This window comes from Gouania willdenowi, chromosome 5, assembly GCF_900634775.1.
Source record: "Gouania willdenowi chromosome 5, fGouWil2.1, whole genome shotgun sequence".
Classification (NCBI taxonomy): domain Eukaryota; kingdom Metazoa; phylum Chordata; class Actinopteri; order Blenniiformes; family Gobiesocidae; genus Gouania; species Gouania willdenowi.
In genome coordinates, this window is record NC_041048.1 from 3,919,790 (window position 1) to 3,943,981 (window position 24,192).

A 24,192-nucleotide genomic window follows, 5' to 3' on the forward strand; every position below is an offset into this window, starting at 1 on the left:
CTCATTCGGTGTTTGCGTGCTGTGTGGATTAAACTGTTGTGCAGATTTACAGGTTATCACTTTAGAATCTCATATCAAACAATAATTAGAATATTAGAATTTAAAGTGTGACTTTAATAACTTGAACATTCAAGTCAACATTAATGTTAAATTAAGTAATTTATAATTTTTTTGTATTAAATTTAAGAGATTAATTTTCTTTGCATCTTTCAGTAAAATATCAAATAAACTTCTTTTAATTCCTTGCAGAGACTGTGTTTTACATTGTACTCTAACCCAGGGGTTCTCAACCTTGGGGTCAGGACCACATTTGGGGTCGCCAGATGCCTATAAGAAACCATTGAATAATTCATTAACAATTTGAGCCCATTTTTTTATTTATTTATTTAATATATTAATTAACATTTATAGTATTTATTGTTTATGTTGAGTATCTCCAATAAAATATATAATGCAATTTCTTTGTGACAATCATGACTTCATTATGTTTAAGGTAATTTGAAGTATCATTAACATTAATTTTCTTTAATCATAAATTAATTCCCTGTAAAAGATTTTTGTGTGGTAAATCCTAAAGTATATAATGTTTAGTATAATTTTAATATAATCTTGTCACAACTGAATGGTTTCTTATAATAGTAAACTCTAATACTGTGAATCGTGTTCACGCGCTTTTTATCATAAAGCTCATATGAGTCTCAATATGTTTCTTACAGCTAAAACGTTTACTACATGAATCACAACTGAAGGATTTCTCTCCAGTGTGGATTCTCATGTGAGTGTTTAGATTTTTTTTCTGAGTAAAATTCTGACCACAAACGTCACAGCTCAATGGTTTCTCGTCTACGTGGACTTGCATATGTCTGTGCAGAATTGTCTCGCAACTACATTTTTTACTACAAACGCCACAAGCAAAAACATTTGTGCCTTCTTGGATGATCACGTGACTCTTTAGTGAAGTCTCGCAGCCAAAACTTTTACCACGGATGTCAGAGCAGCAGATTGGTTTCTCTCCTGCGTGGACTCTGACATGACACTTTAGATTGGACTTCTGAGCAAAACACTGTTTCTCCTCTGTGTGGATCCTCGTGTGGTCTTCCAAATGCATTTTGCAAGTAAAACATTTACTACAAACATCACAACCGAAAGGTTTTTTCCTCTGTGCTGTTTCTAGTTTTCGTCTTATTTCTTAAACACATATCAGATAAATAATTTATCTGATGGGAACTCGTTGAGCTGCACAGTTCTTCATCTTTAGAAACACTAATAGATACATTATCATCATCACATCCCTTATCGGGGTTTTTACTGGACCTCAAGGACATTTTCTGCTTCCAGTTATCTTCAATGTCTTTCATTTCAGCATCAAGGTCTTCAGGTTCCATCCAACTTTCATCCTCCTCCTCACCATCACTATCCTCATCTTCATCATCACTAACCTCAACCTTAATAAAGTATTTTTCCATCATTGACTGATAGTTCAACATTATGTGGCTCAGGTATTTTTTCACGGTAGTTTCCATAAACCTCAGCGTTAATCTGTTCTTCTGAAGCTTCTTCTTTGATGTTTTCCTCAGTCCATCTCCAGTTCAGCTGAGAAATCAAAGGTTTCTCCTCTTCATCTTCTACCTGCTGTCGGTCTCTCTCCTGGTTTTCCCATCGTTCCTTCTTTATCGGGAAATGCTTCGACTGCGAACTGGACGACCATTCTAACGACTGCTGGACATCAGCAGGCAACACTGGGAAAACAAAAACAACAATGTTATGGCAAAGATGAATATAATGATCACAAATATCATCACAGATGGTTAAATTAAGTTATGAGTTTTATTTCAGTGGTGTGGTCTATATAGCAGTGGTACTCAAACTTTTTTTTAACCCAAGTGCCCTATTTATCTTATTTTTAAGTCCAACTACAACATTTAGCTCAGAATACTATGAAAAAAAACAAATATAGAGCATCATGATGTAATGAATAAGTAAAGCATTTAAAACAATCTCATTTTGTAAATAAGTGGAATGAATCAGTGTTTAGTGCCTCCTAAATAAAATTATTTCTATAGTTTTTATCATTTCCAGTTATCTCCCGCCTGGTGTGGGATCAATACTGACCCTTGTATTTTCAGTTCATGTTCTAATCAAGATCATTTTCATCATTTTTATGATTATCAATTTTAACTAATAGTACACATTTTGAAATCTACATATTTTTCACACTTTTAAGCATCCCCTGTACTGTCATCACGTACCCCTAGAGGTACATGTACCCCCATTTGAGAAACACTGATCTATAGAATAAAAACTGTAGAAGTTGATTGTTGAATTTAGTTAATTTATTGTGAAAAGCCGTAGCCATAATCTCTTTAAAGCTCGGTGTTTATTGTCCTCTAGCAACAAAGACCAGCAGATGTGAAAGTAATGGATTACAAGTACTCACCTTACTGTAATTGAGTTGCTTTTATGGTTACTTGTACATTTTTGAGTACATTTCTAAATCAGTATTTCTACTTGTACTTAAGTATGTTTTAATAGGAAATATCTAAAGAGAATCCAAATCTAAAACTAAATATTAAATTGGTTGCCAAATGTAAAGCTAAACTATGCAAAGTGTTCATGGCCTGCACCTGTCAATCACAAGGCCCCGCCCACACCACTGACTGCAGCTCAGTGAGTGAGGAGAGGGGAGGAGCGAGACACAACTAGAAATACGAACTCGAAAGAGCGGTAACTATGTATGTATGTACATGGTGGGTGGGCGGGGCCTCGTGATCGACAGGCGCTGACCTGCCCACTTTGTATAATTTCAAAACATTTAGCTTTACACTTTGCGACCGATTTAACATTTAGATTTGGATTTAACTTTTACAATTAGATATAACATTAACATTTAGATTGATTTATTTATTTTTAATTTAATGTTGGCACTTTTTTAACAACGATATAGAAGACGCTGTTTTACATGAATTTGTTGAAATGTTGAAAATATGTTGTGTTTATCAGAGCCATGTGATGACTATAACGTTTACCGGAAACGAATGGAAAACAAACAAACAAACAGAGCTTCATACTACTCATACCTCATAATACTGCAGTATGTATTACACGTTATTTTATAAGCTATCAAACAATGTTCAACAATGCTTTAAACAGAACACAAAATGCAAACTACTTTTTACTTATAGGAACTGTAACAAGATGAAATGAAATACACAGAAATAATCAGTATCAATATAGAAATTTTTAAAGATGATACAAAAAAGTCAAGAACAAAATCAGCAAATCATTAATCGTAACGATCAGATTACATTTGATATTTGGACAGGGCGTTTGAAATAATCAACTATATTAGTAAATGTTTTAGCTTTCTTGCTTTTCGTGACTTTTACTGAATTTTAATTTCATAGAATATCTTTTTTATACCTTGTCTCTCTGTTTTCTTTTTGTTAAAGTTTTTTTTCACTTTTTTTTATAAAAGAAATATAAAGTCATTGTAATCACACAAAAATATAAATAAACCCTAAAACTGAACTTTCAGGCAATTTTGATATAACCAAGAACAAAGTAGGAAAATATAATGATTAAAACATAATTGATTAAGCAACCAAATCATGAATTATTCCTCTTCTCGCGGTAGTGTGTGTTTCCTGGGAGTATGAGGGTTCCGAGGGTGAAATACAATATAATTTACTTTTGTCCACTTGATGACGCAGTAGACCAAATGAGTCATTAAATAAAACAATATTAATAAACATTTACATGACTGTTATTATTCATCATCATTTAATATAATGTTCTTTTGCGCACATTTGTAATTTTCTTCCTCTGAATCACTATAATATGCCCCTTTTTGCTGGCATAAAGGGTTTAGCTGCTACAGTTCAGAACAGAAGTGGTTAAAAAAAAAAAAAAAAAACACTCCATCACACTTCCTTGTGTTGTCTGTACTAGTAATGAATAAATAAAAATAATATTAAAGTAAATATGAGGAGGAGCTTGGATAATAAACAGTCTCTGTTGGTTGTAATGATGTAAGTGACGAATGTGAACTTGGGCATTTGGAGGAGTGAGCCTAATTCTCACACTAAAAATTTATATTATTGCACAGCAAACGCATATGTAACGTAAAACACATTGGTTCTAAAACAGAGCCCTGTGGAACTCCATGCTTGAGTTTAGTTTGCACATGACCTTTATTCTCAAAATAAAATCTTTGAAAGTATTCAAAAAGAGCCAATGTACTCAACAAACTAGTATATACTGTAAATGTGACAATAAATGTAATGATTGTAATTAAACAAGGTGCACTATTTTCTAAATAAACAGTGGAGTTTGTAGAAGCCACTTTATTCACCAGTATACCCTCTCAACAGTTTGTGCTGAGTGTTGCATTCTGTGGCTCTTCACGTTTCCACATTTAAATCAGACGTTTAAATCATTGGCCACACATTACAACTGAATTTATGCACAAATTAAAATATTTTTTTATATAACTGAAAAGAACAAATGTACATTACAGTAGTTCTTGTAATTGAAAGTAAATATTTGATCAATTCATATTAAAACACAAGGTTACACATTTTCCAACGTAATGTAAGTTAAGTTGTTGTTTGGTTAATCAAATTATAATTTCTCCATCAACATTTGCTGCCAAATGTTTCTAAAATGTTTGTAAAAAAAGGTTATAGAGGACATTTAGAAATGATTGTTATAGTTTTGTTATTGTGTTCTTGGGTGTGTCGGTGAACTTTGAGCACTGACTGCTTGAATAGACCTTTTATGGTTTATGTCCAGAAACGAAACCTACGGACATGGTTTGTTGCCAGATTTGATACAGTCCCCCAAAAAGCCGTTCTCTCCCAGGTCTTTGTTTGAATCCTTCATTATTAGGGGGCCACGCCCGTGGGGCCAGGGAACCACGTATCTAAGCATACGCGGTTCCTAGGACCAGCGGTGCTAGGAACCCTATTGTAATCGTAAGGATTTTTATTATTATTATTTTTCCTTGGGTAAAAGTGGTGCTGCAGAATAAACCGTGCAAGGTAGGGCGGTGCCCTTTGGTGGTTGGGTCGAAAACCCCCAGGGGACCTTGGACGCAAAAATTCACATATGTCCGCCAGCAGGTGGCGCTATAACCAAGGTCAACGCATTTTGGCCAATATCTCCCACACCGTTTGTTGCAAATTTAAAACCTTCATATCCACAGATTCCTTGAATAGCACTGAATCACCTGGGCTAGGCCACGCCCATTTCCGCCTCAACTTTTCTCGGAGCAAAATTGCAAAAACTGAAAAACCTACTTTTTCAAAATCCTCCTTGTGGTTTTGTCCAATCAGCGTGAAACTTGGCACGTAGAGTCTTCATTTGAATGTGATATAAACTCATTGAGTTAACTAAATGAGTTAACTCATTTAGTTAACTCAATTTTCTGGGCTGTGAAATTTACATGTTAACTATAGAAGAGCACACAGATCACCCATACCAAAAAGTGCACCACTAGGAGGCGCTAAAATGGGTGTAAACGCATTTTAGCCTGTAACTTTTACACTTTAAATCACATCTTCCAAAACTTCATATCCACGTGTTCACAGCAAATGGCACGTTGGCCTGTGTCTTGACGCCCGCCACGAGCCCGTCATCCTTCGTGACGTACTTCCACGGGCTCTGCGAAACCTGGGGGCCGAGTCGCGCGGGAAGGCTTGGCCCCCTTTCATAAATGCTTGCAGTTCTAGTTATTTATTATTCCCACAATGAGAACAGTGGGACAGTGGGAAACCAGCGTGGGATTAAAGACAAAATAATGTGAAAAGGAAAAGTCGGATAGTATGAAAGAAAATATGATGGAAGAAGAAGAACAATGATCTATGAATATTACTTCCCCCCCACACTCACACATTCACAATTTGTAGGCGGGAAATCCCTGCGTGTATCTGGCAACCCCGCATTCAGAAGCCAGAAACGAAAGAGAAGTCGGTCACACACCCTCACACTGACACACACACCCACACACTGACACTGTTCGCTGCTTCAGCTGCTGAGAACCAACATGGACCTAAACATGGTTTTTCACATTTTAATGCTCATCGGGAGCGCGCTGCTCGGCCCCGGAGAAGCAACAACATCAAAAACAACAACAACGAGAAGAACTACAATAACGACCGTGACGTCACCAGGTAGGATTTTAGAGAACACGGATCCTTTGGATCCTTTCCAGCAGGAAGGAGGAGAACGAAAACCAAACCATACACAAAACTTCAAAATTCAAAAAACAACCACAAAATTATAGAAGAAAAAAAAAAAAAAAACACCCAGAAATTACACATAACATCCGCAAATGAACACCAAAGACATCACACAAAGCACCCGAAATATATATTAATCATCTTAAAATGTATACAGAATTACACAAAACCACAAAATTACAAATAACACCAACAAAATCACACAAAGCACCACAAAATGACATTACAGCCCTAAAGTTATAAAAAAAAAAACACCCACAAAAGTGCACGTGACGTAACATCCCCAAATTATACAAATCATAACCAAATTACATATAACCACAAAGTTACAAATAACACCCACAAATTATGCAAAAATACCCACAAAAACAACCCCTAAATTACATAACACATAAAAAAAAATTTTTAAAAAAAAATCACACAAAGCAGCACAAAATCCCATTAAACAATCTAAAAGTTATACACAAATCACAACCACTGTACACAAACAACCACAAAATTACAAAAAAAGACCACAAAATTACACAAACACCATGAAATTACACAAAATACACGGACACAACAGTACATAAAACATTACAAAATTTCATAGAGATGACATATTCTGTTGTCATCAAATTAAACAGAGACCAGTACAACAACAGTGATACTGGGTTGTAGTGGTTTGTTCCACTGTAAATCTGACAACCAATTATTTTATTCCAGTTTCATTACATTTGCATATAAGATGTTCCTATTTTACGAGCCACAAACAAACAACTTTTAACTAATCGTGAAACATGTCAAATTTAAAAAATTGTCATATTTTACAAAAATCTACCAAGTGTTTTTGAGAACATATATTATATACCACTGAGTGACCATACATCAAATCTCTGCAACAATTAAAAACATTTGTCCCAAAGTTTCAGTGAAAATAAACATTTAAAGATGGTTAATTTACTACAAAAACTTTATTATCAGTATTTAACTTTACTAAGTACATGTGTCATATTTATTTATCTTTGTGAGTTTGAATCCTGGAAAATAAATCACATTTTAGATGGAGCTCATTGGTGACGAGAGCTCCCGAGAGCCCCTCACATGATCCATGCGGGCTCCCCGAGGCCCGTGGACACCGTGTTGGTGACCCCAGATCTAATCTATCACTGTGCCCGCATTTGCTGAGTTTTAATGATTAGGATTTTAAAGCAATATTTCCTCTAAACACAAATCACAATCATCCAAAATCAATCAAACTTCTGTATTTTAAAGACACATCAGCGCTCTTACCAGCTGCGTGTTCCGTTTTTAGCACACATTTCTGCACTCGTCAGCTGATAGAATTAATCAGAACTGATCAGCTGCTCTGATTTTGCTCCGCGGCTCACCTGCAGAGTCCTGTGTTATTTGCTTGAAGCCAACCTCTGGTTTAGTTTGTGTTTTTATTCATCTAAAAGCCCAAATCATGATAAAAATAAATTTAAGTTCAAACTTTGATCCTACCAATTTTACTTAATTTGGTAATTTAACTTTTTAGGGTTTTTATTGTTTTTTTTGTTGTTATTTACCATTTGTATTATCATTATTAACACTGTCATTATCATTATTTGCTTTTTTAACTTTTTTTTTCCCTTGTCTGCACATACTGTCAAAGGTCAACACTACAAGAAGTGCAATCTTTTTAAGACAGCAATGCATGTTTTGTTATTGCAATTCAATAAATTAATTTATTATATTGCATAATTGTGACAATCACCAGCCCTCACTAAGGAAGGGGAAGAAAAACGTTATTACAGGGAGGATATATAAAAAAAGAGGGCAGTGTTACACCTAGGTGAGGGGGAAGGGAACAGGGAAGAGGGAGTCAGGGTGGGAAAATGGAAGGGGTGGGGAAGAGTTGACTGTTTTAAGTTGAGGGTGAAATGTGATGTTATAGTTGTGCGTATTGTGTTTATTGTGTTGTGTAAACCCAGCTTAAGTTTAATGATGGTGGGCGTGAACAGACGGGGAAAGGAGTGAGTGGTTATACCTAAAACTGGTATTTGGGATCAACATATATAAGGTTAAACCCAGTACGACCAATGTTTGTGCAAGAACAACTTCTGCGAACTCAGGCGCTTTTTTAACTTCACAAATTAAATCAAAACCGTTTCCAGAACTGATTTCATTTTTTTCTTTTTCTGCCAATGTAAAAATTCACATTCAAAGCTAAAGTTTGACTCGACAATGTGTATCATCGATTGATTATTAGGATTAATTCATGAGGAGTGATTAATTAATTTGTGTGTGTGTGTGTCAGCTCCCTCTGGGAAGGATCTCACAGGAAAGATGTTCACGTTGTCTCGGTCCAGTGGATCGGTTTCCTTCTATCCTCCAACGTACGCCTACTCATTGGACTCCGCCCCCATGTATTGGACTACTAGTAGGCCCACGTCTTCATGGACAACTGTGAAGCCTAGCCCCACCAGAGGTACACACACACACACACACACACATTGAATTGTAATTGAGTTCAGATACATGATTTAGTAATTGTGATTGTCTTGGAGATTCTATAAAAAACTTGAATTTAATTAAACACTAAACTGGGAACCATGTTACAGTTACATGGCATATCATGTTTTCCCACTACCTCTGTTCTCTTATACCATTTGAATGAAAAATAAAGAGAATAATTTAGGGGTATAATGACAGAAAAAAGGCTCAGACGCCCACATAAAAAAATATTAATACCAATATTTTCATTGATTATGAAGCCTAATAAGGTAACCAAGAGATTAAAAACAAATTAGAAGATGGATAATATTTTTAGTTAATTTTCAACTGATTTAAGACATGGGTTAAACTGACCCGTGATGCTAACAGGAAGCTAACTCAAGAGGAAGGTTACGTTTTATGGGCTTATTTATTTCAGACTCAGTAATTGTGATTAATTATAATTGAACTTTAGTAACTGTGAACGTACTTGTAATTGACTTTTAGGGGGAAAACCATTATTGTAATTGGAAAATAATGATGGTCAAAGTATTCATCATTGAACATGGATAATTAAAGACGTTATTGTAATTGACCCTCAACCCTGGTTTGTATTGTGTATTATTGTACTTTTTTTTAGTTTTCTGTAATTTATATATGTTATCTTTATGTCTTTTTGCAGTTGTTTTGTGTATTTCAGGAAGCACTTGTGCACATGTTGTCAGATCTTGTGGACACTGTGTGTCTGTGGTGTGCAGGTGTATCGGTGTGTGTGCGTTTTGTGGCCGACTTTAACTCTGGAGACGTGAACCTGTTCACCCTCAGTCCGTCCAGCACGCCGCTGAGCGTGGCCGTGTCCTCCACGTCTCGCTTCACGCTGACCTTCAACAACTACAACAACGCCTACTTCTCCGTAGACAAGCTCTTCGTCAGCCTCCCGCTCGACACCTGGAGCAGCGTGTGCCTCACCTTCAGCAGCGTCAGCAAAGTGGTCCAGGTCTTTAACGGTTCCCAAATGAGCATCAGGAGGGTCCTGTCAAACCAGGTAAGACACACACACAAAGGCAGGGGTGGACTGGGACAAAAATCTAGCCCTGGGATTTTGTGTCCATACCAGCCCACCTCATTATTAGCAGACATCATGAAACCTTTGTTAACTCATTAATGCTCAACATGTGGCTTTTTATGGCTACATTTTAATTATTTTTCTCTCAGAAAACTTTATTTTACAACTTCCTTTGTCCCATGTTTGCAATTTCTCAAAAGTTCTGACACTTTTTTCAGTCTTTAGCTACCTTTTGCCAATAAATACCCATTTTTCCCTATTTTTGGTCCATTTTTGCAAGTTCTTTTTGATACTTTAATCCAATTTTTGTAATTATTAACAATTTTGAATTTTTTTTGACACTTTTCATCCAAATAAGCTGTGTGTGTGTGTGTGTGTGTGTGTGTGCGTAGCAGTTTCAGTGGTCAGGTGAACCTGTTCTTAAATTCCCGGGCTTTGACGGACAGCTGTCGGATGTGCAGGTGTGGGATTATCCTCTCACTTTCTCAGAAGTTTACGATTACATGGCCTTCAGCAGGTGAGAACAAAAAACAAAGATTTAAATATGTAAAGAAACAAATGTATATTTTAAAAGGTAAACAAACACATGGTTAAATAAACAAACTATTTTAACAAAATTAAATATGCAAACAAACAAATAAATATATGGATATGTGAACAAATTAATAAATACTAAAATATGTAAACAAACCAAAGAATTAAGATGTAAACAAGCAAAATAATTAATAAAGTAAGCAAATAAATGATAAATAAACAAACAAATAAAAAATTACAATGCAAACAGACATACAAACACATGAGTAAATATTTAAACAAACACTAAGTAAATACTGTAATATGGAAACAAACAAACAAAATAATAAGTGTACACAAACAAATAAATATTTAAATAAGTAAACAAACAAATGATAAATAAACAAGCACATTCAAAATAAGACAAATGCAAACAAACAAATACATTAATATTTACATAATTAAACAAATAAATAAATAAACTAATTGAAAAATTAAATATGCAAACAAACATGGCATCTTCTGTTACTGAGCAGTGATTAAAAAAGAAGGACAAACATGTTTCAGATGTTTCTGTGGTTTCAACATTTAAAAGTAGTAAAAGTTTAAAGTTGGTGACCTGCCATCCAGTAAACGTGGGGCGATGTAAAAAAAAAAAAAACACGTATCCTTATATAGACATTACTGATGGTTTAAATACATGGAGACTGTGATCGTCTCACTGAAAAGTACGGGACCCAATACACACGTAAGAAGACGATGATTCTATTGTCATTTGTATGGATTTAGAATGATAATTAAGCATTTACCATGATATTCTGTTCAATTTCCTTTTAAAGTAGCGCATTAAAGCTGTAGATGGTGAGAAAATGTACAACAGAAGTCTGTTTGACTCCTTTTTCTATTTGGAGATCATTGTTTTTTAAGAACCACAAAATGACATCTTTAGTGAGCACGTCTGCAGTCTGCTGCTTAAACCTAGTCGGGAGCAGGTTTGACCACATACTGTGTTACTATGGCAACTAATGGCCGTTCCAGTTAGAACCTGGCTTAACTGAGCCGGATTATCAGGTTAAATAACCCTGTGCTGGCTTTGATGAAAAGCATCTTTCCCACCTTTTTCTACATAAATCTGATGGAATGCCGACCTTTCCGTGCTTTGTAAACAAACCAAGCGTTACTTCTGCTTTTGAGGCCATGTCTGTCACGAGACTTCTTTTGTCAAGAAATCCGTGGTTTATGATCATAACAATGTAACAGTAAAAATATATGTTTTGTACATTATTATTACATGATGCACTTTATGAAAAGTACAAGTTGTGTTGGTGGAAGCACGGGCACTTTATGAATATGTAAATAAGTAAATGATTAACTATGAATACTTATTATGTAAATAAACAAAGAAATATATACTTTATTCATCCCCAGAACGGGAAATTCAAGTGTCGAGTGCCCAGTAGCAGCATGTGCCATACCTTTCACACACATACTCGTACATAAATAAATAAACAAATGGTCAAAAAGTTACTAACAATACTAAATATGTAAATAGACAACAAATAAAACAAAACAAAAAATGAATGACAGACATGTACATCAACAAATGGATAAATATACAAACAAATATATGATTATGTAAATACACTTATGAATAAACATGTAAATAAACAAATGAATCAATGTATAAAAATGTAAATGAACAGAGCAATAAACATTTTGTGATTTAAACTGTGCGTGTGTGTAGATGGTCCCGGGGCTCCGTCCTGTCCTGGTCCTCCATCGCCTTCTACACCACTGGTAGCGCTCTGCTGGAGGACAGCTTTTACCCCAACCTGCAGAGGAAGCTGAATGCAGGTGCAGAGAGGAAGGACATGAAGAGGAAGAAGAACCGTCTGATCTTTAGGGTGGAGAAGTTCCTCCAGGACAACCAGGCTTTCTGAGGACAAGCCTGTGTGTGATTGTTTAAGTTTTATCTCCTCCTAGGGTAATTGTGCCTTAATTTGTTGTCATTTAGGATTATTCTGTGTGTTTAATGTCACTTTATGGAGGGTTTTTTCTTGTTATTTTGTTTGTTAGTTATTTCTTGTTGTATTTGTGTAGAGTCCAAGTTTATTCTTCAGTTTTTTTGTGGTTTTGTGTCATGTGTTATTTTGAGGATGTTTGTACCATTTATGTTCCTGATCAAATCAGTGTTTTTACTCACATTACTTTAATTTTTCTGCATTAATTAATCACTTATGTAATCAGTTACTAAATTTTAAAAGTAATTAAGATGATTATGAAGGTGAAATAAATAAAGCAAGCTGCAAATCAGAGGCTGGTGGCTTTTTATTCCTCTGTGACTGTTTTTACCTCAGCGAAGTGCAGAGCGGAAGGTTATGTTTTACCCTGCGTTTATCTGTTAGAAAGATAACTTGAAAAGTTATGAACGGATTTGGATGAAATTCACAGGAAATGCTGATAATGGGACAAAGAACAGGTGATTAAATGTTGGTCATGTTCTGGATAACCAAAAAGGAGAAAATACCAAAAAATCGGAAAATGGGAGCTGTACTTGAGCCTGTCCTTTAAGCACAGTGGCTTATGGGTAATGTAGTAGTGGTAGGGAAGTGGATTGTGTATATGTCCCATCCAGTACTTGTGCTGGACTTTGCGGAGGTCTGCTCTCTCCGAGTGCTCTAGTGTTTAATACTCTGTGTAGCATACCCCCCCCGAATGAAGGTTGAGACTTTACTGATGAAACAGGTTTATTGACAAGAAACCTCAAATTCACCGTAAGAGCTGAAATATATAAAAACAAAGTATAAGCTAAACGCTAAGCTCTTACATCTCTGCAAAAAAAATCCTACACGTGCATAAGTTCAAACAAACATCACAGAACCCAACAAAAGTACAACTCTGGACACACCGAACATTGATGCAACATTATCAAACATTTTAAACGTACCTTGTGCCTCTTCAAGGGGGTAACTAAACATAAAAACACTTTTAAAACCGCTCCGTGTGTTTCCATCACCATCAAGCTACCTCAAGCATAAAACGGCAAACAGGAAGTGATGATTTCAAAATAAAAGCATTACATTTTTAAACCGGAAGTTAACTAAAACTAACTGCAAAAAATGATGATAAGCACCAAAATAAAACACTTTAACCCTTGTTTATGAACAGAAATATACCTGTGGTTATTTACACTCTGCTTTTTAAATCTAAAGCTGACAGCTTTTAATATTAACGGCAATATTAAAGCAGGGGTTCTCAACCTTGGGGTCAGGACCCAATTTGCTCCATTACTCTTATTTCTGTTACTTCATTAAATTTAAATCCCTTTTCTGCACATTTTTTCCAGTCTCAAGACGTTTTCAGCACTTTTCTACCAATTTTACCACCTAATGTTTCATATGTTGTCTCATTATTGTCACTTTTAACCTCTTTTCACCATATTTCATGCATATTTTTGCCAATTTATACCACATTCACAATTTGTCATGCCCATTATTTGCCTGTTTAAACTAATTTTTTTTTAAATTTTTTTTTTATTTTGTTACACTTGTAAGTTATTTGTATGTTGTAAACTCCAAATCAAAATAAAGTTTTTTTTTTTTTTAAATAAACTAATTAGTCAACATTCAAAATGCTGACATGAATGCTGATAACGTGAACCCCAGCTCAGATTCATTCACATTTTGTGGCTCTATTGTGATAAAAGTTTCCCAGCCCTGGTTTATATCGTTTATATTGTTTCTTCTATTGATCCCAAACGATATTCTCCAGCTTTGTGCAGCGACTGGTTCATATTTCATATTATATACAAATGACAATAAAACTCAGTCCGAACCTGTGTAAGTGTTGTGATGATGTTTGTGGATGAAGGCATCATCATCATCATCTGCTGTTCTTCCATACTGATCAAACATGTCTTCATGCTGACTCAGAGTTTCCTCTGTGGACATTATGAAGCTGTTTTTTTCTGAAAAATCTTTTGATCTCTCACATTCTTCAGGAAAGGAAGACTCCGAAAAAAGCCAAGAATCAACCGGAAGGAAACAAACCCGGTGTAACGATTTATCTAGTGTCCTTGACAGCTGGTGATCAACTTCCTGCCTAGTATTTCAGACATTTGCTTCGAAGCTCATTTCCGCCAGTAAAAAACAAAACAAAACAAAACAAAAAAGTAAAATGATAATAAACAATTCTCAATTTATAATTATCACATACTATCTCATAATTATGAGATATAATTTGATAATTGACCTAGTATCTCATATTTATGAATGATGACATTATTTTACTTTTAATTTCAGTCATAAATATTAAATACTATTTCATAAATATGAGATACTAAGACATAATTATGAGATTTTACGAGTATTTTACTTTTCATTGTTTTGCTTTTAACTTCATTTAAAAAAAAAAAATGGACAATTAAAACAATAACAATAAAGACATTCTTAAGTCATAATTAATCAAAACTCATCAAATCTCATAATTATGACGGGATTTTTTTAATTATTTATTATTATTTTTGGTTTGTTTTGCAAATATGTATGTTTATCACAGACCAACCTGTTTTTTTTGTCATATTACTGGGATACTTTGTGACATTTTGATTCGTCATGATGATTCTATTGTGCTGAATTAAAAATAATAGATTATAATATGATATATTTACTAATTATTTTTTATGGTTAATCGGTCATTTGTGTACACACAGAGCTGGTTTATCATTAAAGGAGTTAGGGTTATAAAAATGTGATGAGGGTCACATGACCAACATTCATGTCAGCATTTACAATAATGACGAATCAGAGCATTAACACATTTTATTTAGTGTGTTTTTGAATCATTTTCGATGTGTTGAGCTGCCACAGGGGAAAACATACTTTGTATCACTATATTGTATGAACAATATAATTATATTGTACAACACGATATCATATTACACAAACAATATACTTATATTGTACAAACACGATAAAAATATATTTTCTGCACTATTTTAGTTATAAAATTTCAAAGTATTTCTATATTTATTTCCATCAAAATATTCATGCAAACCTTGCCTGATGATAATTTTATGAAATATCATGCAGTGAAAATCCTTATACGTCATTGATTCAATATAAAAACTAAAGTCTTGGTGAAAGTAAACTTTTACAAGTGCAACAAAATAGGCTGAAATACTGTTTGAAGTCAAATAAACACATTTATTAAATTAAAGAGAATTATTGCAGAAAATCAAACCAACTTTGTAAAAGCAACCATTTAACGCTGAGAAACCTTCACCACGAAAAAGCATCACAACCGAATGGTTTTCCTCTTGCGTGACCTTTCCTCTGAAACGATGCCTCTTGTCGTTGAAAACCCTCCAGAACCCAAACGTTCTCCGCCATCGTCCTCACCATCACTGCCGTCACTCTCAGAAGAGTCCGTTTCCATCTCATCTGTGCTGTTTGGTCTGTTTTCCGCTTCGGAATCTCCGCTGTTTTCACTTTCTCTTCTCGACGTGTCCTCAGAGCTGCCCGACGACGCTTCTTCTTTGTTGCTTTCGTCAGCTTCTCTTCGGTTTAGCCGAGAACAGCGACAGTCGTTGTCTTTCGTTTTATTGGCGACAGCGATGAGGTCTCCCTCCTGATTTTCCGAGTGTTCGTCCTTGATCCGAAATCGCTCCATGTCCTCCAGTTTAACACTGGATCCCCATTTATAAGAAATGCCATCGACTAGCAACGGTTTCATGTGATCTGCAGGCAACGCTGAGGAAAGTAAGAAAAACATTGTTTAAAAAGTGCTTCTTATACACCTAGAGCCAAAAGAACAGAAGAAAAAAAGTCTTATTCTCAGTACAAAATCAGGGTTTATCTTCTCGACCAGTGTTTCTCAAATGGGGGTTAGGCTTGGCGTGATATGACAAAAATGATACAAAAAAAAACTATACACCTTTTTGCGGTGACATCATCATCCGGGACATTTGCCTTAGCAATGCCCTCCGCCATTTTAAGAGGGATTTACATTTGCCTGACAACCGTTATTTACACTATTTACCACGGACAACACGAAGGTTTTACCCAATGTTATATGAATATTTCAGCACATTAGAGCCAAAGGCCAAGCACTGATATGAAGGGAAGTTACATCTGGTTGGTTTGGAATCATGTCCATACAAAACACCTCAAGGTTAATGGAAAAACGACCCGACAACATGGCCAGGTCTCCAATGGTCTGATATTTACGAGTAGCTCAATAACAGCCCTGGCGTCTGCACAATGGAGAAGATGAGGACTTACAAAAACTTGGATGCATATATTTTCTTTAAGGTATCCTTACGTATGTTTTTGTGTCTATATAGGCCTGGGTCATCATGATAATTGGCTCATTACGCGATGTGGCTATGCTAGGCTAATAATATAATAATAATAATAATAATAATAATAATAATACAGCCTTAATTAAAACATAATGGGTATATGAAGCACATTTGTTTATTTAATATACTTACAGTTCATGTACAAGTCAACACATTGCATATTTACTGTTAATTTCAAGTTGCTTGTCTTCAAGTTACACATACTAGCCATAAACATTTCAGTCATTACTGAATAAATTATAATTTAAATGTAGGCTAATTCATAATCAATGTCATAAAATCAGTCAGGAAGAAATTAGATCCCCAAAATACACAACCCACCATTAACGAAATGTCTACTGCAAACATACGACCATTTTAATTTTGGGTTCCATGTAGTTCCATCTAAGTTTGTTCACCTCAGTGCTTGGATCCATCATTTCCATTCTTTATTTTTGGTTATGACAGCCAAATACTACGCAGGATTTGGGCATTATACGATAAAAATCAACCAGACTGCAAAATCTCCACCATGATATCAGCAGTAAATAGTGGTTGTCAGGCAAATGTTTACCACTCTTAAAATGGTGGCGCGTGTTGCTAACTCAAGTGCTGATGTCACGCGAAAAGGTGTATAGAAATAAATATATTCAGGAGCTATTACATCAGGGTTTTTCAACATTGGGGTCGCCTGAATTTAAATGGGGTCGTCTAAAATTTCTAAAAAAAAAATTAAAATAGATTTGACATTCTTTAATTATTATTCTTTTTTTTTTTTTTTTTTAAATAATTAAGACACAATCTTACCCAACTGTATTTCTATACTTTCACTTTGTAAATCTAGTTCAACTAAAATACCTGAGCTCAAACATGATCAAAAACTTATTTTTATATCCCTTAAAATGGCAACAAAGAAATAAATAAATAAAACACGATAGAATAATTTACATTGACAGGAAAACTATAACCCCCTTACATCTGTTTTCTACAGTACAACCCCTTTAAAAAGCCCTTGTGTGTGTATTTTGCATTATATTTGTGTGTTTTGCATGTTTCTTGATTCTGTTCTTTTGTATAGAGTGAACTTGTGGTATTGCTTTTAATATGCTATCATTTATATTGTTCTATTGATCGTTGTATGACAATTAAGTGCCTTGTTATCTGTTTACACCGAGCACTTTAAAAAAAATCAATAAATATTAATAATTATTGACACGCAAACCGAAAGTATCCGATTGTGGAAAAGAAAAAAACCTAACAAAAAGTATCCGTTTGAGAAGCTGGATTATTTTTATATCTTTATTTAAAGGTAAACACCGCGCATTTGTTACGTGTGTAGATGTTTTGATCTCATTTAATCGAGATGCAAAACAGCTGTACGCATGCGCATTAACAGCAGCAACAGGAATATATTGTTAGAGTTAAGCGATCATATATCTGGGTATTCAAAGGATATAATTAATTGATTAATACAAACCTAATCTGTGCAAAACAACTTTTGGGTTGAGGGCAGCTTTAATGAGCTTCACGTAGTAACGATCCATCATCACACGATCCGCTGTGGCTCTAATTTGACGAAGAAAAGAGTCTTGATTCAAAGTGTTGCTTTTGAAGAGAAATAAACACACCGAGTTGGAGTTTCGGTCACTGTAAACGACGTTTAAGGGACTTCTTAGGTCAGAAGCTTAAGCTTGTTTTCCTTTTCTTTTTCTTCTTCTGCTGTCGCTTTTTCTTCTTCGTCTTCTTCGTGTGAAGCGTTTTGTCAGTAGCTACCGCCACCCACTGGACATGAGTGTGTACTGGCGTCAAAGAGGAGCCTCGTATTTCTACCTTGCTTCTAATAGTTTTTTTTTTATAACCTATGTGAGAAAAGTACGAAAGAGGATTAGGGCCTTGGAAAAAAAATCATAAATAAATAAAACACAAAACAAACTATGGAAGCCCGTTTACGCCACTAAAAAAAAAAAAAAAAATCACCAAGGAAAGTCATAATTATGGGAAACAAAGTCATAATTATGAGAAAGAAAGTCATAATTATGAGTTAGTAAAGTCATAATTATGAGATAGAAAGTCATAATTATGAGATAGAAAGTCATAATTATGAGAAAGAAAGTCATAATTATGAGTTAGTAAAGTCATAATTATGAGATAGAAAGTCATAATTATGAGAAAGAAAGTCATAATTATGAGTTAGTAAAGTCATAATTATGAGATAGAAAGTCATAATTATGGGAAAGAAAGTCATAATTATGAGTTAGTAAAGTCATAATTATGAGGATAAAAGTCATAATTATGAGACACTTAAACACATTTACAGCAGCTTGTTCATGTGGTGAGGAGCTGACACTGAGAGATGGCTGATAAGACTACCGTAGACTACTTTAGACGGGGCTTTACAAATGATGAAATACATTGTTTGCTTGCAAATTCACATAGAATTATGCTGAGTAAACGCACCCTTGAAAAGATACTAAGCAAAAAGAGGCTCTGGCGTCAAAAGGATAAAACTGATGTGGCTGAAGTAGCTCCGTTTTTTGAACAACACATGGAGATTTCTGGTCTGTGCCATGGGTGCAGATGGATGTACCAAAAATGTTTCTATCTCATAATTATGACTTTACTAACTCATAATTACGACTTCCTATCTCATAATTATGACTTTAAAAACTCACAATTATTACTTTCTCATAATTATGACTTTCTATCTCATAATTATGACTTTTTATCTCATAATTATCACTTTCTAACTCATAATTCTGACTTTCCTTGGTGATTTTTTATTTTTTTAGTGACGCAAACGGGCTTCCATAAACATATGATATGATATGATTATATTATATTATATTTAATTACACTTTATCTGCGACCAAGACGACACCTTCATACACTCCTGTACAATAGGTGGCGCTGGACTCTCCCTTGTTGCACGTATTTTGCCAATAATCAAAGAAGAAGAAAGATTCTGTTTCCGTTAATACATGCAGAGAAAGTCAAAGATACTAAATCAGTCGCTAATAGTTTATGTACATTTTTATCAGCTGTCGTTTGCGCAGCTCTTCGGTGTGATCGGTCTACAGGTAACACGGTCACCGGTTGAACCACAACACCAAGTCTGTTTCTATTCCGGAGCTTTCTTTTAGTGCATCTTTATTTTATTTTTTTTTAGCTGAGATCATCAGCTTTTAGTGATAAATAAATTACATCAACATGTCTACAGAGGAAACGCTGAGTCAGCATAAAGACATGTGTGGAAGAAAAACAGCAGATGATGATGATGAAGATGATGATGATGATATTTCTTTCAACCACAAACATCACATCAACACTTCAACAGGTTTGGACCTTTTTTTCCATCTCATTATTTCCTCTGATGAACTGCTGTTATTGACCTCAGTGCGAGGAATATGATTCTTCAACAAATCATTTCATAAAACAAACGTGTTAAATAATTTACCAATGAAGAAAATATGTGCACATTTAAAGTTTATTTCCTTGATTTTCTTCTTTATTTACGTCTTTGTAGTAGGGCTGGGCGATATGGCCCAAAACTCAAATCTCAATATATTTTCTCAAAATGGCGATACACAATATACTGTAAATCTTGTTAATTTTAATTTAAATAAAGTCAGACCAGAAAGACAATTATGGGTTAAATTTGCTTATGCAAAATACCACACAGGCACATTTATTACCAAACAGTTGCACAAAATGTGCCACTTGGGGCTTTTTCTCCTCAAAGGGACAGCATGTGTGAGTGAGTTCTGTAGTGTGGCTTGTCTAGGGGAAGGACACACAGAAATCCATCTAACTGTGCATTTTAATACTGTTCTGTGAAGTAGTGAAAGCAGCGACTCTTAAAACAAGTATTTTAAAAGAAAATAAGCTATATATATATATATATATATACAAACACAGTATCATTATAGGCGATATTGTAATTTTGTATATTGGCAAAATAGAAAACTCAATACATCTTGAATCTCAATATATCGCCCAGCCCTACTTTGTAGCAAAAGTGACAAGAAAGCAAATGATGTGTATTCTTTCTGTATTAAGCAAATGGTCAAAACAACATATTGTATAAAGAATAGATTTGTTTATGAAATATGTTACTTGCATTATCAAACATGTTACTTGTTCATTTTATACATGCATTGAATTTCCTTTTTGTTTTTCTTAAGCTTTTTAATAGGGATGTAACGATTAATCATAAGGCAGTTAAAAATCGATTCATAGGTATCACGGTTCATATCGATATCCTGAAAATTTAATCGCAGTAGTTTTTTTAAACAGCAGAGGGCGCTATCCAGAAGTGTTGGCGGCGGGCGGAATCTGCTACTACTTTCTTTCTGGCCGCCTTCTACTCTTTTACATGTTCATAAATGATTCCTTACCCCTTTAGCACCGAAAGAATATCTGTAATATTACGTGAATATCTGTAAAAGTCACGTTTTTCTATTAGCTCGGTCTTCTAGCGTAGCATCTCTTCTTCACTGCTCAATTAGCTGCATGCCAACTGACTACTGGGTTACCAGCACCCTCTGCTGGTCCAAACAAATATCTGACATACTGTAAATACAGTGAAATGACTGTTTTTTTTTTTAAAGTCCAATTGTTAAGGCACAAAATACATTTTCAGTTGCACTTTTAAAAAGAAAAAGAACTATTATGCAGTTTTGCATTGTTTAATATAGAACCAGAATTTAAATGAATAGGCTTCTTCTGTTTTTTTTCCCAAAAAAAATAAAGGAATATTTTTCAGTCATCATTTGTCTACAGTCTCATTTTGTAAAATAAACCATGAGAGAATTGTATCGTGAACCCAGTTTCATGAATTGAATCATATCAGGAGTTGAGTGAATCGTTACATCCCTACTTTTTAATCATAGATTGCAAACAGTGTTTTGTTCATTCCTATATTTTTGACGACTGCATCATGTTTTTTCATGCAGGTGATTAGTTTAATTTAGTTTTAGGTTTCTTGTAATCATTATGAAGTATGACTTGTTCCCTGTTTGTTCAAAATGAGTTATTTGTCAGAATTATTTGAGGTGCAATGGGCGTAGGTGGGGCTTGAAAATGAATCCTCGTTCAAAGTGGGGAACACTCAAAAGTTTGACAACCATTGATGTTAGTCATTCATTTCTAAGATTTGAATGTTTTCTCCTGCAGACAAACCAGGAGAGCAGGAACAAGACATGAAGCAGGAACAGGACGAACTGTGGGAAAGTCAGGAGTCGGAGTCGGATATCATCGTTGTGACTGTGATGAGTGAAAGTGAAGACGAGGAAACTTCAAAAGCTGAGCTGACGAGTGGAAACGGTGATGAAGACAAGAGAGAAGAAGCAGAAGCTGAAAAAAACTCTCATCTGAACATGACTGTATCTACAGATCCTGATGGAAAGATCTCAGACTCCTCTGAGTCTGAATTAAGTGATGAAGAGGAGGAGGATGATTGCAGCACACCTCGTACAAACTCTAAAGCTAGAACTGAAAATTTAGAGGAAAAAAGTGAAAGTGTTGATGTTAAATGTGAAGCTACTGAAAACTCCAGTCGTCTCACACCGTGTGTGAAACAGAGAAATCAACCTGCTGCACTAGCGAGAGCCCACAACGAAGAAAAGCACTTCACGTGTAACGTTTGCAGTAAAACTTTCACCCGCAAGTCGAGTCTGGAGCGACACGTGAAAGCACACACAGAAGAGAAACTCTTTGCTTGCAACGTTTGTGGTGAAAACTTCCCACAGAAATCCAGTCTTCGTGCCCACACAAAAACCCACGTGGAGAGGAAACATTTTGTTTGCGACGTGTGCGGAGGGAGTTTCACGCAGAAGTCGAGCCTCAACGAGCACATCCGGCTGCACACGGGAAAAAAACCTTTCGCTTGTGATATCTGCGGCCAGGACTTCACTCAGAAGTCCAGCCTGAAGGCGCACGTTACCGTCCACACAGGAGAGAAACCTTACGGCTGCGATGTTTGTGGGCAAAATTTCACACGGAAGTCGACGCAGACTAAACACATGAGGATCCACACGGGAGAGAAACCGTTTGGTTGTTACGTTTGTGGTCAGACTTTTACCCAGAAGTCCACGCTGAAGAAACACATCAAAGTGCACTCTGGAGAGAAACCCTTTGGTTGCAACGTGTGCGGCAAACAATACAAACACAAAGAACACCTGGCGGCGCACACGATCATCCACACGGGGGAGAAACCGTTCGGTTGTGATTTCTGTGGTCAGAAGTTCACACAGAGGTCGACTCTGAAGAAACATGTTAGCATCCACACACGAGAGAAACCAATCAGATGTGATATTTGCAGCAAACTGTTCAATTACAAAACAAATCTAAAGACGCACATGAGAGTCCACACAGGGGAGAAGCCATTTGGCTGTGGTGTGTGCGGTAAAATGTTCAGGTACTCAAACGATTTGAGGAAACACGAGAAAGGCCATGTCGATTAGAAACGAGAATCTTTAGGTAGATATGATTCAGTAAATGAGTTCCAAAGAAAAACTTGAAACACATTGAATAAAACTCTTCCTTCTTTGTGGAAATGTTGGATTGATTAATTTCAGATTATCACTCTTGCAAAATTACGACGGTGTATTAGGGCCACATTAAAATAAAATTAAAATATTGGCACTACAGGTTTAAAGTCGTAATATTTCAAGAATAAAGTTGTAATTTTATGAGAATAAAGTGGTATCTTCACATTTCAATTTTAGGAGATTAAAGTCATAATATTTCAAAATTAAAGTTGTATTATTTCAAGATTAAAGTTGTAATTTTTCAAGATTAGTCATAATATTTCAAGGTTAAAGTAATTTTATGAGAATAAAGTTGTATCTTAAAATCTTAATTTTAGGAGATTGGTCATAATATTTCAAAATCAAAGTCAAAATATTTCAAAAATAAAGTCATATTTCAAAATTAAAGTCATAATATTTCAAGATTAAAGTGATAATATTTCAAAATTAAAGTTGTAAGTTCATGACAATAAAGATAAAAATAATTTAAAATCTTTATTTTAGGAGGTTAAAGTCATAATATTTCAGGATTCAAGTTGTAATATTTCAAGATTAAAGTGATAATATTTTAAGGTTACAGATGTAATATTTCAAGATTAAAGTTGTAATTTTATGAGAATAAAGTTGTATCTTAAATTTAGGAGATTAAAGTAATTCGATATTTCATGATTAAAGTGATAATATTTCAAGATGAAAGTCGTAATATTTCGAGAATAAAGTTGTGATTTCATGAGTGAAATTTTAATACAAACAGGATGTTGTGTGCATTACGGTGAATGTAGAACATTTATTTAGTAAGATTATATTTATCTTTCGGTTTCACACATGGTGAAATACTGAGCGTTTTGGCCCATCATCACCACTGTTATCAGTTTAAGGATTTTAAAGACACTTTGTAGAAGTTTGGAGGAGGAACTGGAAGTGGTCGACTTCAGAGCTATTGGTGTTAATCTCGTTCACTTCAACAGCAAAGTCTGAGCGCTGCTTTATTCTTATAAATTTACGACTATTCTCAAAATATTACGACTTTAATTGTATTGAAATACCTGG

The 24,192-nt window shown here is 34.9% G+C and overlaps 2 protein-coding genes across 2 annotated transcripts; both read left to right on the forward strand.

Annotated features, from left to right (window-relative positions):
* Positions 1-5,940: 5,940 nt before the first annotated feature.
* On the forward strand, positions 5,941-12,588 carry LOC114463100 (C-reactive protein-like). Its single transcript, XM_028446362.1, has 5 exons — positions 5,941-6,170; positions 8,521-8,691; positions 9,455-9,741; positions 10,155-10,279; positions 12,020-12,588. Exons 1-5 carry the CDS (start codon positions 6,044-6,046, stop codon positions 12,213-12,215), a joined length of 906 nt encoding a protein of 301 aa, XP_028302163.1. The 5' UTR covers positions 5,941-6,043; the 3' UTR covers positions 12,216-12,588.
* Positions 12,589-19,579: 6,991 nt separating this feature from the next.
* LOC114463079 (zinc finger protein OZF-like) lies at positions 19,580-23,219 on the forward strand. The gene is made up of 2 exons (XM_028446336.1): positions 19,580-19,949; positions 21,788-23,219. Exons 1-2 carry the CDS (start codon positions 19,823-19,825, stop codon positions 23,074-23,076), a joined length of 1,416 nt encoding a protein of 471 aa, XP_028302137.1. The 5' UTR covers positions 19,580-19,822; the 3' UTR covers positions 23,077-23,219.
* Positions 23,220-24,192: the final 973 nt, after the last annotated feature.

Excerpts from the sequence above, each read along its gene's own strand:
- LOC114463100 (XM_028446362.1), top strand. The coding sequence starts at position 6,044 with ATGGACCTAAACATGGTTTTTCACATTTTAATGCTCATCGGGAGCGCG. Across the intron at positions 6,171-8,520 it reads AACGACCGTGACGTCACCAG|CTCCCTCTGGGAAGGATCTC; the intron begins GTAGGATTTTAG and ends TGTGTGTGTCAG. Across the intron at positions 9,742-10,154 it reads GGAGGGTCCTGTCAAACCAG|CAGTTTCAGTGGTCAGGTGA; the intron begins GTAAGACACACA and ends GTGTGTGCGTAG.
- LOC114463079 (XM_028446336.1), top strand. The coding sequence starts at position 19,823 with ATGTCTACAGAGGAAACGCTGAGTCAGCATAAAGACATGTGTGGAAGA. Across the intron at positions 19,950-21,787 it reads TCACATCAACACTTCAACAG|ACAAACCAGGAGAGCAGGAA; the intron begins GTTTGGACCTTT and ends TTTCTCCTGCAG.